At 33.3% G+C, this 17,709-nt stretch overlaps 1 protein-coding gene and 1 non-coding gene across 2 annotated transcripts; both read right to left on the bottom strand.

Moving 5' to 3' along the window:
* Positions 1–8,905: 8,905 nt before the first annotated feature.
* On the bottom strand, positions 8,906–9,570 carry LOC111019484 (SAUR-like auxin-responsive protein family). The gene has a single exon (XR_015787299.1). It is a non-coding gene; the product is annotated as an SAUR-like auxin-responsive protein family (transcript).
* Positions 9,571–11,770: 2,200 nt separating this feature from the next.
* EDA25 (CCAAT-binding factor) lies at positions 11,771–17,588 on the bottom strand. Its single transcript, XM_022293004.2, has 16 exons — positions 16,878–17,588; positions 16,560–16,635; positions 16,346–16,465; positions 15,992–16,067; positions 15,728–15,796; positions 15,543–15,623; positions 15,341–15,412; positions 15,177–15,269; positions 14,748–14,900; positions 14,530–14,613; positions 14,294–14,437; positions 14,087–14,176; positions 13,903–13,985; positions 13,440–13,811; positions 12,967–13,189; positions 11,771–12,865 (listed from the first exon to the last, which is right to left on the bottom strand). The coding sequence occupies exons 1-16, from the start codon at positions 17,536–17,538 to the stop codon at positions 12,224–12,226; spliced, it is 3,039 nt and encodes a 1,012-aa protein (XP_022148696.1). The 5' UTR covers positions 17,539–17,588; the 3' UTR covers positions 11,771–12,223.
* Between the last annotated feature and the right edge of the window lie 121 nt (positions 17,589–17,709).

The raw sequence follows: 17,709 nt of genomic DNA, 5'->3' as shown, positions 1-17,709 counted from the left end.
TCTTTCTGTAAATTAGTCACTTGTCGGCGCCTCTTCAATGTATTCATATATATATATATTTGACTTTTTTAATTTACCACTAACTAAAATTTGTTCTTTTCTTTTTCCTTTTCTCATTTTTTTTAATTTTCATTTTCACATTTGCCCACCTCCTCGATGGTCCACAAAAGATTCAGGGCGACTCCATCGCGTATAAAAAATTCTGGAAACAATAAAATTGTCAATAAACAAAATTAAATTTGTTATCATTCAAATAGTAATTAATTAAAATAAATTAATTTGAAATTGAGGATCATAAATCAAATCTAGATTAATTATTAGTTAGTGCATGTGGAATCACTTTATGAAATTGAGAACTTGATATTTTTCCTACTATGTTTCTTGGTTATAAAATGAATCTTATAAGTACAGTGTCCATAAAAAAACCAACCGAAATAACCATTTTAAGAAAAATAATAAAATATATAAAGAAATTGAGAATCTAATAATTGAATACACAAAATAAAATAAATAACCGCCTAAGCGAGCATAGCTCAGCGGTAATTAACATATACCTCCAACCATGAAATTGCAAGTTCGACCTCCATCCCTACATGTTCTACTAAAAAAAGAAAAATAAATAAAATAAAATAAAGAACAATTCATAGTCAGTCAAGTGGAAAATAAGCATATATGCAAAAATTTGTAGGCATAGACTTATTAATTTAATAATAATTCCGAACAATAATCAGGCGAAAATAAAATAAGTACGGTTGCATGCACATTCAAAATAAGTTGATTTTGATTTATGTTTTTTTTTTTCATTTTAGTGTATAAATTAGTTAAACGTCCATTTTGATTATTATATTTTAAAAAATAATTATTTTAATATCATTAACAAAAGTTACCCACAACATTTATATACGATGGAAATTCTTTTATACACAAAGTTTAAGGAGTAAAATATAATGTTTAATTTTTGATAGAAATAAACAAGATAAAAAAGAAAATAAAGAACCCTAAATACAGCCTTTAAATATACAAGAATATTTTGAGAGTATAACACAATTTCTTTAATATTTTACTCAAATAATCATGGACTATAAAGACTAAAAATAAGTTAATATAGAAATTATTACTTGTATGTACATTTCTATTCACAAAATAACAAATTTTCAATTAAATATATACAAAAATAAAGACAAAAACTTAGAAAAAATTACAGGCATAAATTAAAAATATAAGGATTAATATAACCCACCCAAGTCATTCCTAAAATGATAGTTATATTTTATATGTTTTATGATAACATAAAATGTTAGACTTAGCTCATTATATAATGTGTAAAATATCGTGCGACATAACAACTGATACAATATCTGAGGAAAATCTAGGTTTAGAGTTATGTTTTCCTGTTGTTTCTTATCTTTCAGACTGGGCGAATGTTTGGGTCTCTTTCTTTAATTGTAGTCTTTATTATTATTATTTTTTCTTTTGAACTCTGTTTTAGGCCCAATTATTTTGCAACCCTAGTTTAAGCTGCAGATAAAGATGGATGAAGCAATTTTTATTTTGGAAAAGAAATATTACAAAGCATCGGCATTTTTCCTCCATATTTGTCATTTTTTATTCCAATCAAACTTAAATGAAGTCACTCAAGCAAAACTTATAGCTAGTATTTAATTAACCATAAAAGTAAAACTACTCCATGTCATTTATAGATTATCACCTCAATCAAATGAACCAATAAAAACCCAAAAGTTATCTATACAAAACGAGGTGGCCATAGACAAAGTCTTCCTTCGTGATAACTTTTCCGAATTTGCTTTCTTCAATCAGTCATATTTGATTTGTAGTTGGTAGCAACATGAGAACCAACTAGTCCTGCAGTAATCTTACAACGAACATAAGTTTTTCCTATGAATTGCAGACAGGTCTTCTCTTGTTGTTCCATTCCTTCTTACTTGACTTATGGGTCAATAAGTCTATTATTCCTTGCATCATAGGTATTGATCTATTTTGAGAGATCCTAATTGTCATAGTTCCGTTGCATCACAAGGAGAAATTTTGAGGAATAGCCATTTTAAAACAATCATTTTGGGCTAAATACATATGTTCATCTTTTAAGTTTGGTTGTTTTTTTAATTTAATCCCCTATAGCCAATTAAACATAACTTGATGGTTAATGCGTCTTTGTCTTTTTTTTTTCTTCTTCTCAGGTAGTACATTTTTTGTACTAAAAAAAATACTCTTATATTTTAATAATTTTCAATTATGTCATTTTCGTTGTAATTTACAACAGACTAACGACTCTTACGCTAGCCTTTATTAATTACAAATGAACCAGTAGCTTTTTAAACTAATTACAACATATTTAACTAATGGTTTATCTTCACACCCCCATCATGCTTACTATCACTACTTATTTCGATTTTTACCAGTAGTTTTAACTATAACCTCAGCTTTATTTATTGATCTGAACAGCAGCAACAGAGACATTGAGTTTGGTACAAATTCGATGAAAAGAAAATAAAGAGAGAGGATTTGTAAAGATATCTGCTAGTTGAGTAAAAACAAGTAGAAAATTGACGGCAAGACGTTTCTAGAGAATCAAATCACGAATGAAATACATGTCCAATTCATCGTGCTTGGTGTGAGAATGTAAGACATGATTGACACTTAGATGCACATCACCAAGATTATCGCACCATAATATTGGGGTGAAGTAAAGACAATCTAAAGTTCATGGAGAAGAGTTTGTAACCAAATAAGTACAGTAAAAGTATGAGCTATACTACGAAACTCTGTTTCTGTACTCAAACAAGTCATATTGTCTTACTTTTTAGAATACCACGAAACGAGATTGTCACCTAAGAAGATGTAAAAACCGGTGGTGGATTTGCGATCATCTGGATCAAATGCCCAATCAGCATCAGCATAGCCGTAGAAACGAAGTTCCAAAGGGCGGTTGAGATGCAAGCCTGAAGAAAAGGAGCCTTGGCTTCAAGATACTTAAGAATCCTTTTAACAGGGACAGGTGTCGGAGAGTGCATTAATTGAAAGAATTTTGAAAAATTACGTTATGTGGCTCCAATTGGTATGTAATATAGTTAAAAATTGCGTCCAATATACGCGATTTTGGCGAAAACTGTCCACAGTGAACACGATTTAAGAGGAAATCACGCCCAATTGAATAAGATTTAGGGAAAAATCGCATCGAACGCAATTTAGTTTCAAAACTACATTACATTTTGTTAATTATTTTTCAAAAATACATTATTTCTAAGGAAAAGCAAGGGCCTGTGGTAATGGCAATTTGCCATTTTTTTTTAGGTTCCGAATTCAGTATTCATAATTCAGAAATCAAATCAGTCTTGGTTTTAAATATTGATATCGATGGAAATATCGAGGTTCAATTTCGTGGAAATATCGATAAAATATCAATGTTTATGGATATTTCTGTAAAAGTTAGAAAATCATAAAAAAAATTTAAATTAATAAAATAAACATTTTCCTATTTCTAAATTAGTTAAAAATAATTAATATTAATATTATGTATATATTGGTGACATTTTGATGATATTTTTCATTTTTTTTTATGGAAATGTGATTTATCACGGAAACATAGATATGTCGTAAAAAATATCGACGTGTCGAAGATATTTAGAACCCTGATCTCATCAGATCTTGCGGCTTTATATTATGTTTAAATTTATAAAGAAAAAAAAAAGATTTCCTATGTGTCAGCGGAGCAGACGATCCCCCCACCACAAAATTTTACTACTTCTTTTTTGTTTAACTTATTATTATTATATAATTTTAAATTAAACCAATCAAGTCAAACCAAACCGTGTGTTTTTTCAAGGGGTCAAAGAGATTGTCTTCCGTTCGCTTTAATCGCGCCTCCAAAATGTGTATCTGTTACGTCATGTATATTCTTTTATTCCTTTTACACCTCATTGACAATTATTTAAATCTTTTAAATCTAAGTATTAGATATCTGTCAACATTTTTATTTGATATTTTCCATGAGTTTTACTAAATTAATATTTTCAATAGTATGGTAGAAAGATCACTAAAATATGAAAAATATCAACAAAATATCACTAATATGACATAATATTAATATTAATAATTCTTAATTTATTTAGAAATTTTAAAGTCTTTGTTGGATAATTTAAATACTTTTACGATTTTCTAATTTATATAATATTTTCAAAAATATCTATCGACATTGACATTTTCATATATTGAGATATCGACATTCAACATTTAGAACTTTGTTTGGATCTAATTCTTTCAATTAAAAGAAGTCAAATAATGATTTAAATTTTATTTCAATCTCAACTTTTTTTTATTCGAAGTTTCAACTTTTGTTCACTTTTAAGTCTTTGTACTATCAAAACATCTGTTTTGATTTCCGTACTTTTAAAAAGTTTGATCATTTTTATAAAATTTTAACGCGAGTTTTACACACAATGAAAATTTTTTAATACAAATTTATAGTTATATTTCAAGAAATTAAGCGTATCATATTAAAATTATGATCGAAAGAAATGAGATAAAAATAAAAATAAAAGAACCAATATGATCCCTTATTAAAAGTACATGGATCAAATAGACGTTTTAAAAATATATGAGCTAAAGATGAAGAAAAATTAAATTTACAGAAACTAAAATTGATATTTTGAAAATTTAGGGACCAAAATTAACCAAAATCGAAGGTAGATGTACTGAAATAATATTTAAACCTTAAATATGATAATTTATCTGAAATTCTAAACATAGTTAAAGTTAAAGTAGGTTAAGTATCTAGTCTCTTTATAAATGTGGTTTTAGTTACAATATTGTGTTGCGTCTCTTTGTAAACGTGGTTTTAGTTACAATATTGTAGGGCAATATTATAGGGCGAAAATTTAAATTCACGATCTTTAGATGAATATCTTAATCGTTGAATTATATTTAAATTGACGATTTTGTCATAATTATATGTTAGTATAAAATTTATACGTAGATAGATGATGCCTTTCTACTTTTGGTAGCAACTTGTCAATTAAGTTTCTTTTCCATTATTAATTTTTCTTATAATTTGTTTTCCGAAAAAAGCGAGTTTGGTGCAAACTCAACCTCGTAGATTAGACTTCTAATTTAGATGAGGATAAGATTTTCCATTCAGAGTCTCCCACAGTATTTTGCTATGCGCTAAACATCCAATAATTATAAATCATCATATCAAAAAATAGCCTAATCATAAAGTTCAAGTTTGACCTATGAACTTTTGTGCATTTATTTTACTTTCTTTTATTTTGGTACCATGAATTTGCATTAAAAGAAAACAAAAATTTTGTTACACCAAGTTGTAAAAAATATGATAAAAAATAAATTGATAGGTCAAATAGAATATCTAAATCAGAAATTTTAACTTTTTTTTTTCTAATACAACAACATATGGGATCGAGATTTGAACTTATTACCTTTGGGTCGAAGATAGTCCTGACCAATTGAGCTAAACTCAAAGCGAGAAATCATAAATTTTAAATTTGTTAGAATAAACTTAGCTTAATATTTGACCTTCTATCCTTTTTAAGCCTAACTTTTATTTGGTACTATGAATTTGCTCAAATTCTAATAGAGAGAGATATTATGATCTGTCATCAATATCAAGGTTCCTTTTTCTTTTTGTTTTTCCTTCTTTTGCCACTCTTCTCTCCAATACCTTCGAGGAGTTATTCAAAATGATCACCTTCTTAATCTGAAAGCAAGCTTGAAAAGTAATTAACATACATGCATGATTAAACAAAATTCTTAATGCATGCTTACAATTACCTTTTCTAATTAAATTAATCTTATTTTCAAATTTCCATTACGATATTTGTGTTGTATAATTATTGATGCACAATTCTGATTATAATGATACGTCCACAAGTGAGCTGCGAGGTGGACGAGCTAATCACCGATGCGATACTCGATAACATACACTTTGTAGCTTTAAGTTAGTACTTAGTCTAAGTTTGCGTCGAAAATTAGTCTACCTTTCGAGTGTGCTATGCTAGTCTACTTTGTCTAACAAGTATCGAACTGACGTCGAACTACTTGTTCTCAAACGAATGGTGTACCTGTGGTATACCAGAATAATTAATCCACCAATTAACAACAGTCTTTCTAATTGCATTCAGTTAATTTTTTTTAATTTCCTTTTTATAATTATGATGGAAATTTCAACTTCTGCCGAACAATTTGTCCCCTTTTGACAGCTTTCTTTCACACTTCTATTTCTTTTTTCCCCCTTAAATGTTGACTTCTGAAACTAATTAACACTAATTATAAGTAAACACACTTATTATAATGTTGTCATTTTTTCTTGTATAAACATTAAAATCATTATTTTGGCTGACCATGTATATAATTAAAGGGTTGTTTAGGTACTGTAATTTGGTTGTACAATGAACCCCACATTTGCCCAACTTTTGTACCAAACAAGACTTTTGAGGTAGGGCAGCATGAATAAACAAACTTCAAAAACTACCAGAAACCCATTTTTATATATATTTTGAAACATATTTAAGTAAATAGCTGGGTTCAATTAACAGTTCATTTTGCATTATTTTTTAGCTTGGATAATAATAAATAGAAATTGTAAAATTCTACATCGGCCGGGACGTCCAATTTTGATTTATGATGAAGAATTTTTGAGATAGTGACGGGAGTGCATTTTCTACTTTGACTTAATATATATAACATAGAAAACTAAAGAAAAATAATCTTTGTCATTAAAAAAATGACAAAAAGTTGACCACAAATATAACGTAATTGACTCAAAAAAAAGAGAGAAGAAAAAATATATATTTACCGTAATTATAAATTAGAAATTAAAAAATATGTTGGAGCTCGAAATTGCTGAGCTCAGATGTAACGTAGATCGGAACGTTTAGGATGAACTACGGCCAACGATCCAACGCCTTCCCAGAACACTCTTGAGACCTGCAAAACAAAGTTAGCACTCCGACGAACAAGTCAGTTCTGGGCCGAGCTAACTTGTCGAATCTATCTAGGATTGCGTACGTTACATTTAAGGCTAAGATTTCTATTTATAGAAACTGGGCCGACAGGAACTCTGACACACCCTAAACATACGGCGTGTTGTCGAGTTCGGAAGAGACAGGTTTACGGACTCCGTTCAGGTCGGCTCGTCCTTTTAGCGCGGTCCGTAACCGCTGACCTGAACAATCTTAGGAAAATTTCTAATTTCATCTGCACGTCAAATCGACTTACCTCTTTGATTATGACACGTGGCAGGTCCAAATTCGCATCCAACAAAGTAAATGGAAAACAATCTCCTACTAACCAGGGAGGTTTTCTTTTTCTTTCTTTTTTTTTTCTATAAATAAATAACTATCAAAATTTTTAGTAATAAAAAAATATTATTCAAAATCAACATTGGTGAATGGAGCAACAATGCCTCTAAAGCTAATTGAGTGATTGGTATATGCTTATCATTTCTTTGAAATTCTTTGAATATCTCTTAGGTCAATATTAATCAATTACGTTAATCTATTGGATGAGGTCAATATCAATGAATTATGTAATATTAATCAATTACAAAGCTGTTTGTTTGTTTTTTGTGGGGTCTTTCACATTACCAAAAGAAAATACATTGAATGGCTCGAGACCTAATGTGTTACCCCAAGGTTAGGCGACCTAAATCTTCATCTTCATGACTGATAAAGTTTAATCAAGTACTGGTTGCAAAGCATGTTTGGCGTATTATTCAAAATCGAAAACTCTTAGTAACTAAGGTTTTGAAAGCCAAATACTCTCCCGATTCTACTTTTTTAGAAGCTACTATGAGTCTACTTCCTATTTAAATAAGTTTTCTTTGGAGACGAGATCAATGGTAGTTCCACCAAAGTTTTCAAAGACAAACTACTCTTAAACTTAATTTCTAATTCTTTGATAAAGTGAAGTGGAAGTGAAAGCCTATATAGGAGTGTTGGGATGTACAACACTGTTAAAGATTCTACGTTAAAAAGAAAAGAGACCTTACAATGGTTTATAATAGACATGAACTATTCCTTTGCCAATTAGTTTTGAGACGAAACCTCGTAAATATTAACAAAAGCAACTGGTTTTTCTATTTCATACATACATACGTAGAGTAAGATCTTTGAATATAATGATATGACTAAAACTCCCCATCAAGTTTTTGCTCTGATTTATGGCTTCAATATTTTCCATGATAGATAGAGAAGATTATTGAGTGAGTTAGACTTTCCATTATAGTCCACTTGAAATTTTAAAGCTAAATAAAAGTTCTCTTTTTAGCCTTAAAAAAATGATCAACTGCGTAAATTCAACTATTGGACATGAATTTATTATTAATAGTTTCTTTAAATAAAAAATACTATACTTGTAAGTTGTAACTACTTTTTAAAAAAATATCACCAGTCAAGTAAGAGAATTGGTAGACTATAGAAAAAGAATTATTATTATTTTCTTTTTCTAGAAAGGAAAAAAATATCATATTTCTTTTCCTTTGGAATTCTTTTTAATCCGTAGACTTCTAATTTAAAATTAAGGCACTTTAATATTATACAAGTAGAGTTGTCAATCAGTAGACTAACTAATTTATGGATTAATTGATTGAAATGATTTAAATAGAAATTAATTAATTTTTTAAAAAATTCTTGACAAAGTCCTTAAAGGATAGTTTGAATGGCTTGGGCCTCAATGAATAACGGATGTAATTTTCACCAAGCGGTGACTGTTTGCATATGTACGAGTATAGAGAATTAACGACATTAATAATGAAAAATTGTGAATTAGAGCATAATTCAGGGAGTGAAGACACATGTATCCAATCACGAAATTGAGAGTTCGAATCTCCCCACCCCATACATTGTAGTAAAAAAATAATGAAGAATTAAAATTGAAGTATGTATGTAGCAATCTTAAATTATGTTGTTTAATTAACAATCATGATTTTTTGTTGGTACAACAATTAACAATCATGATTAATTATCATAAATTAAAAAAAAATACACAAAATCCAGCGAATCAAACTCCTCTCAAGTCTCAACAACTTTAGCTACCACCATCTTTACATCTTAATTATCCGACATGTCGACCGCCGCGACCGCCGATCAGCAAGTATAGAAATCGACGAGCTCCTCCATCGACCCCAATTGCGTGGCTGCATTCTCTAACATCCACAACAAATGCTCAAACATAACCACCTCGCAAGAAACCACAATCGCGCTGTCGTCGTCGTTAGACGATTTGTCAACCAGCTCCTGAAACAGAGGGTGTGCTACGACATCTGAACTGATAAGATATCGCCGCCGTGACTTGCCAACATAGACCGTGTGAAGCTCCTTCGAGTTGCTTTCGCGGATATTGGTAGCATCGGTCACGGCGACGACCGACACGGAGCTGGAACTCCGACCGAGCTTGCCAATCGAGGGCCATCTTTTAATGGCAGACTTGAGCTTGGTGAGGGTTCCGGCTCTGACCATGGCTGCAAAGTTTTGTAGAGAGAGAAAGAGATGAGAGAGAGAGAGAGCTAATTTAGAATTGAGGCTGAGGGAAAGAGAAGGGGAAGCTTCGTATATAAAACGATGGATTGTAGAAGAGGGCAAGGTCTATACGTGCATGGCCCACGTCTTGTTAAAGAAAGATATTTGGTGATATAAAACGCCAAAATATCATATGATAAAAATAATAATAAAATAAAAATTCTCTAGAATTTATTTCAAAATTTTTATCCCAAAACATTCCCTAATAATTATATATATTTATATAATTACAATCAAGACATGATCATAAGAGTGCGTACCAGGTTTTGACGCGTGCAATTTGAATGCTCACCAACTCAGTTAATAACTAAACGGAAATTCTATAATTTTCTTTAATTATATTAACTAACCGATTTGGTTATTAATTTTTCATAAAGTGACTGCTCATAAAACTTATACAGCGAATGAATGGCAAATGTTTATAATTTCAGTATCTTCTCTTTATTGTTCAGTCTATAACTTAATTAGATTTCTCAAAATGTTACCATAGTTATTAATTATTAAAAATTCTTTTGTATGACAGAGAGAGCATTTCTCCCATACGACAACATTTAGGAGTAGGGATTCTCATGTATAACCTTTTAATTGGAGATATATTTCTTAACCATTTAAATTTGGTTCAATTAACTTAGTACATCGAAAAAAATGTATAAATGAGATATAAAAACTTTTTTTTTTAGAGTGGGAAAATAGGTGGAAAATTGAAAAGGGATAGGTGGTGATGGAAAATGCCAGAGAAGACCCAGTTGTCGTTTTGAAGGGTATTATTAACAATTTCAATATTAAGGGGTTTATATAATAATTATTATTATATTATACGCCAACAACAAATATTTAAGCATATCAAAATGTCAGAAAAAGGAATCGTGCAAAAAAGAAAGAGTTAATACCAACAAAGAAACAGAAGTTAAATCAAAAGCTGTTGGTTGGTAATCTGCCAATGCCATCCAGCTTCAAAAATTCTTCTTTCATTCAAAAGGAAAAGTATGGCAAAAAAAAACAAACAAACTTGATTACCTTTTAATTTTTAGAAAATTAATTTTGGGTTCACTTAATGTTCTCTGCCTCCTCAACTTTACATTTTTCCAACCAAACATCTTTCAAATCCATGTCGTTTTATCTTGTCTTTCGTCAAGTTTACCGCTGAGAGATTAGTAGGATAATATTTTTGTTAACCCTATGAGTGCAAGTCAAAACCGAAACGATCCTTAGTTGTTGTTGGTTCCATAGTTTGATTTTTATCCTGGTTATATTGTCATGACTCATGACCACTTAAGAACCTTCTAAGACTTGCATTTGTGACCATGAAAAATTTAAGTTGAAATAATAGAAAAAACAAAATCATAGATTAAGACACCTATGTCTGAACAGGCTAAGGGGTCGTGGGTTCGAATTCCCCATCTCAAGCCCCTATCATTTCAGCCGGTTTGAAATATCTTCCTTGGTTGATGAATTTTATCTACTTCGGTCAATTCTTGTCAACTTCATTCAATGCGGTTGACCTTGTCAATTTAGTTACAAGAAAGAAAAAAACTAGTTCAACACAAATATTTTCCATTGTCAAATTGACACAAAAAAAAAATGAAAACAAAGAATTTATAGCCAATAATATTGTATTCTATGTCTTTCCTGTTTTTAATAATTTGGCAGCAAATTTAAAATCTGAAAAACACCAAATCTTATTTACAATTTTGCATTTTAAGCAACAAAATCCAAATCCTATTTTTAGAAATAAATTCCAATAAGATACCAAACAGGATCTGTTTTTCCTTTGGCAATAAAATCACTGACAAGTTGATAAGGTTTCAGTTCCAGTGTCAGTTCTAAATGTTAAAAAAAAAAATCTCACCTCCATAGCTAATCATAGAGAGCCCTTGTCAGCAGTGAGAGCAAAGTTTTCTTTTTCTTTCTTTTCACACCAACACAAAAGATTGGTGGGTCCAAATAGGGAAGACAGGGAAAAGGACAAAACCAGAGAACTTGAATGGATCTAAGACAAGTTGGTTTCCAACATATAATGTGATTGTTCTGCCACCCTTTTTTTGTTTTCCTTGCAAGCTTTTCTATTGATTTCTTTCTAACTAAAAGCCTCTTCATCCTTATTCTGTGTTTGGTGAAGACACTTTACAGCTCGTTCCTGAGAATAGATTCGATCGTTTCGGTTCAATCATTGAACTAATCATTCATCATACTGAAACAAAATCTTTCTCGTCAAGATATTGAACCCATAATGAGAGATTGCTGCTCAGAATCTTGTGATCAATCAATCAAGAACATGAGATTCATGAACTTGATGAAAACAAACAAAAACTTCTCCATGTTGAAGATATGGAGTGTGTAATATTCTAATCTTTAGGATGTGCACAGAAGTTGAGACAAAGTGGCTAAGATTTAATAAAGGAATCACAGCAGACAACATATAATTGTGAAGGAGAATTGTTTGGCAAACCTGATGTCAAAAGACAAAACTCACATGGCGATGCTGGTTCTCGTGTTGATCTGAGCCGAAAACCGAACATAAAGAATTGCTGATTTTCTATATGACTTGTAGTTACCAACCAAACCCAAAAAGGACAGTTCTAATCATAAATTTTCTAATGCAGGTTTGGTGGGGTATCAATTGTTTTTCGTAGGGGAGGGGGGGCCTCTGATTTTGTAATGTTAGGTACTACCTACTCACGAGAGCCTCGCTTCCTCTTCCTCGTCTTTGAATTCGACTTCGACTTCTTAGTAGTAGACTTCTTTTTTTGAACACCATCCTTATCTATTAGGTGCTCATAATCTTCAAGGCTTGCGAAGGGGGATGCTTTTGTTTTCCTCTCTTTTTTAGGTTCATCGTCCGAATCATGTCCTAAGTTGTCATCATCGTTGTCACTAAGCATTTCATCGCTGCTAGAACCTAAACCTTCAGCTTGAACATCTATCTCCTCGTCACTCATATTACCAACCAAGTCTTCATCGTCTTCATGGGCAACTTGATCCAAGTCATCATAGTCATAGTTGCCATCTGCTTCACCTGAAGGATCAGCAGAATCCAACAAACCCTCAATCTCTTCATTGTCACTCTCGTCCACACCAACCATCTCAGTGTCGGACAGATCGTCGGCAGCCTCGTCATTGTTGTCCACCTCACCAAACAACTCTTCAGCAGCTTCCTCATCTGCTCCTTTCTTCTTCTTCTTCTTCTTCTTTGATTTCTTCGAGGAATTCATTTTGAATGTATAGAACTTGTGGAACACAAGATCTTCTGGGGGCACATCTTCTTCAGCCAACGATAAGATTTCAGGTCCAATTAAATGGTTGTTCATATCAAGCTGAGGGAAACAAACACGAGTCAGCTACCCAATTCTAATAGCATTCTACAACAAGTCGCTAAGCAAAATATTGTGTGCAAGGAAAGTCAATTATTGGGCACCTTCTTGGCAGGTTCAATTTGGGAACCGCCATGCCATGTGCTTGGTTTTGGTTTCTTCTCCATGAACTTGTCCAAGAAAGCAGTAAGTGACAAGTCATTAAGCGGGTTCCCGTTGTAGACAATATTAGCACCAGAGAGAAGTGTTCTTGCCATGGTAGCAACTGATGGGTGCAGATGAGAAGCTAATACTACAAGCTCCCACCAGCTAGCATGATCTGCATTACTGGTGGTAGTTCATTAAGAATTAACAACTGAAAATCGACACTTGGGAAGAAAGAACAAAGAATTAGAAGCAAACACAGTAGAAAGCAGTAGCGGCTTGTTGCTTTTTGAGTCCTATGGAAGCTAATATATGTTACTTGATGAATTAGCTTGTTATTAACCACTTACCAATCAGATTCAACTATATACTAAACTTAAAATTCAATGTCATGATTAGAAACTGCTCAAGGAAGTTCGAGAAAGAAAATTACCAGTAACTCGGCTCTCTGTGCCGCGGATTATATCCTCCAGGGAGCAACAGCTCCTTACAAGTCGTTTGAGGTTGCTGCCCATTTTCCAAATATTTTGTTACGGAAGGTTCCTCGGCATCTTTTTCATCATATCTCATGAGCAACTCCCCATCATTATCTGAAATATCATCTTCAGAACGAGACATGGGAGAATCATCCTCTTCTTCAGGAGAATCACTGTCGGATGTAGCAGCATCACTGCCTTGAGCAAGTTGAGGATCATCTTTATTTTCTCTTCGTTTGGTGCTTGGTTCATTGATATTTTCTTCTTCTACTATATCTTCAAAATGTTCATCTTCTTCGTCCACTGACTCGTTCTGGAGCACCATATTCCTATAATATACAAAACACACAAATATAATGGACTACACAACTCAACCATAGAATCACCAAAACATTGGTGCTTGAGTAAGAACCACGTTACCATAATGGCGGCCTTGCTTTAAGAACTTCAGAAAGGAGAAATAGGCATCCACAGGCATATTGAGGTGGCTGTTGAAGAGCAACCTGTTCATAGATTTGAAAGAAATTACACAAGAATTCAAAACTTTTAAGAGCAAAATAGTATAATAAAATTAGAAGAAGGAGAGAAAGAGAATGCAAATTGCCTGCAAGATACGTTTTGCATAAGCAGCTACACGCTTCAAGTTAACATCACTCTTCATTGCTCTCAAAAGAAGTCCAATAAACATTTCTGCCTGCAAATAGTCAAATAAACAATTTATTCAAACTCGGATGCTCATAGAAAATATTAGCACATAAATTACGATTATGATGGAGAATTCAACATTTCTAAGGAATTATTAAGTGTTTGCCTTTGAAGAGTTCATAGCGGCTGGAAGTAATAATTTTGAGTACAATGCACGATAGAAGCGATCACTGACAACTTGATTCTTGGATGATACTTTATCGAGAAGCATAAATCCTTGAACAGCCACATTGAAATTCTTTGAATGAACCTGAAATTGTAGACGTTTACCGAAACTTGAGAACTTTGATAATGTAACCGTAAAAATGTTGTAACAAAATTAATGTACGCAGTTGAGCTTACTAGTTGGAAAAGCATTGGTGATTGAACCTCAATGATGTCGTCCGCCTCCTTGCTCAAGACAAAAGGGAAGGCTCTATTTACTCCCTATAAGATGACCCCATGGTGAGAAAGCTCAAAAAAAATAAATCAAACTCCCGAAAATAGGATTGAAGAAAAAAACCTTGAATCTGACTAAATAAATTAATTTATAATTTCAGAAAAGTGAACTGAATACAAACTGTTAGAAGAGCAGACAAAATCCTTGAATCCATTTCGACATGAGATTCATCTAAGGGATTTTTTTCTTTGATATCTTTTGAGGCTTTTGAAGCTTTTTTCTTGTCTTCCTCACCACTTTTTTGCTTCTTCTGATCTTCTGAAGCAACCAAAACCTGCAATCAATGCAAACAAACCATTTTATTCTACTGACCATACATTGAATCCCAAAAAATGAAATTATTATACTTGAGATCATTTGTTTAGATTGTCAGATAAGACCAACTTCAACTTTCTTTTGTCACTTGTATGCTGTATTGAATACACAGCATGTCATTATTTTCAGAATCACTCCAAATTTGAGAATGTATTCAAAATTTTTAAACACATCCACAGAAGTTTAGAGATTAAATTGAAATTGAACTGGAGAAACTAACTAACTATGGCACTACCTTAAACAAAGCAAAGTATACGTCTATCAAACGTTTGGCCACTTGTGGTCCATCTCCTTTCTGGCTGAGGCGAATTTGGCTCAAGAAATTAACCTACATACAGATAATAATAAGTAAAAATGCATATGCAATAATGATAACATGGTTTTAAATTGCATACATACAGCATGGTACTTTGCTCGTAATCCCAAGTGAGGCCGAAAAAGGAAGGAGTCCACCTCGGCAATTACCACAGCCTGCAAAAATATATTTAAAAAGAGAGAGAGAGAGGGATTATGTTATAAAGAAAGTAGTTCGAAACAATCTCAAGGAACAAGGATGATGGAAAATGAATTGATGAGGCACCGACAATGTCAAACAATATACCTTCATGTTTGGATGGTCAGACAAAAGGTTTGATAAATGATAGTCGGCACTGGAAGCTGTCTTATTTTCAGGATCACCCAACTAGAAGATTAAAATCAAACAAATATTAACAACATCAACTATTATCTAAAGATATATAAAGATTAAATACAAAAATAAAAAGAATTGAGCGTTGTTCAACTCACTTTGTTAACTAGTGCAGACAGTAGCCTGCGCTCTTGTTCGGATTTACTCTTTAGCAGCACGTAAATGGTCTAGAACAATAATGAAATGTAAACACTTTAGTTTAGTCTCACTATAAACAAACTATTCTGGAAGTTAAGTTGGATACAGATGCACGTAATTGTTTCCAAGATTGAAATGATTGAGAAGCTTATAATATGACCAAATCAATGAAGAGCAAAAAGGAGGGAAGAGATTATGTGCAATGAGAGAATCAGGAAACTAACCTTCAAGGCCTTGTTTTTAAGTGCCGGTAGCTCATCTCTCGATGCTTCCTCGAGCGCAATGACGAATCGCTCGTACCTTAACATCAGACAATAAATAAAAACCTCTCCAACAAAAGAGATTACAAAAAAAGGAACTCCAATTTCCAAAAGCTACAAAAGTAGTGTAAGAGCATTCCAGTTGGAGGTTTCAAAGACAACCATTTCATGAAAATGGAAGAGCTCTGTTTTGGAAATCATATAAATGATATAAATGATTCAAACGTGTTGCAAAAAGAGTGATAAAATTTGTATGTTATCAGTTTAGCAAACAAGAATGGGGCATTCAGCTAAGAAATACATTGAAGTGCAAAATACCTCTGCTTCAGGCATTCCTCCCAATACCAAAATAGTAATAGAGAATGACCATCTTTTGTATCAGGAAGACGATCTAATGGCCGTTGTAGTAAATTCTTCAGTTTTCGATCAGGCAACAAGCTGGTAAAAGGCGGTAAGAGGTATGATTATGGTAAGCTAATGCATAAAACTAAAAAGTCACTACACAACAGATACCACAGCTAGAAGATGCAACCTTGAGATGAACAGTTCCATCAACGCTTCAAACCCCGTTAATGAATGGCGCTTCCCAACTTTCGATGTCACCATCCCTTTACAAACCAAAAACACAGTTTTAGAACAAAATGCGGTGCAAGGCTACAATGTTTATGGGCGTTTGGGATGAGAGTTTTGAGTTCTTGAGCTCAGCTTTTGTAGACGAGCATACATTTTGTATGTGAATTTGTTTACTAAAACAATAAAATTACAATTCAAGCTTACGAACAAACAGAAACAAGAACACAGATTGAATTGATTATTCTCAAAAATTTAAAAGCCAAAACCTCAAACTTACCTAACAACGCATCAAGAGACCTCAAATTGGCGACGGGATTATCCCCCACCATGACCGAGAATGCCGAAACCTTATCAGCGGCAGTCCCTGACCTCTGCGTGGTGACCAACATTCTAATATCCCCGCTCTTCCCCCTCGAAGCCTCGTAATCCACTGCATATTGCGCCATTAGCCTCTCCCCAAGCTCCCTCTTCTTCTCTACCACTTTCTTCCACTCCTCCACGTTTTTCACTTCCATCTTCTCCCCATTTCCCAAAACCTTCGCTTCCAGTTCTGCAGCATCCACATACCACGCACCCAAAACACTGGCTTTCACTAGAGGAAGCTTCGGAAGGTTCTTGAATTTGTCAAAACTTCGCGGCTTGTCGTTGCCGTCTTCCAGAGCAAGAACAGGGGGCTTCGGCTTCGGCTGTTCCTTGGCTTTGGAATTGAGAAATTTTGGATTATGGGTTTTGTTGGCGGGTTCCTTCTGTGGAGTTCGTTTCGGGTTCTTCTGGTGTTTGATTGGCTTGAGACGGCCGTGCTTGCGGAAATCGACATCGTTGAATCCTGAAGAAGGAGTGGAAGATGCGAGGCCGAGAGAAGAAGCGAAGGACGCTATGTCGGCTTTGAGAGTGTCGATGTCGTCCACGTTGTTCGTTGAAGCTTTAGAAGCCGCCATTGTTGCAGGCGGAGGTGGAAGAGCTGGTGAAATTCTAGGCGGAGACAGGGTTTTAGCAAGTGACCAGGTCTCGGATCTGTAAACCCAGTGGATGACCCGTTTGTGGAAATTTGGGCCCACAATCGGCCCATAATCAAACCCTAAAGCCCGGAACCACGACGGCCCATTAGC

Source organism: Momordica charantia (genome assembly GCF_013281855.1).
Source record: "Momordica charantia cultivar OHB3-1 chromosome 9 unlocalized genomic scaffold, Mcharantia_2.0 BLBB01000009.1, whole genome shotgun sequence".
In the NCBI taxonomy this organism is placed as follows: domain Eukaryota; kingdom Viridiplantae; phylum Streptophyta; class Magnoliopsida; order Cucurbitales; family Cucurbitaceae; genus Momordica; species Momordica charantia.
Note: the sequence above shows the minus strand (reverse complement) of the source record. Positions and strands in the feature narration are given on the sequence as shown.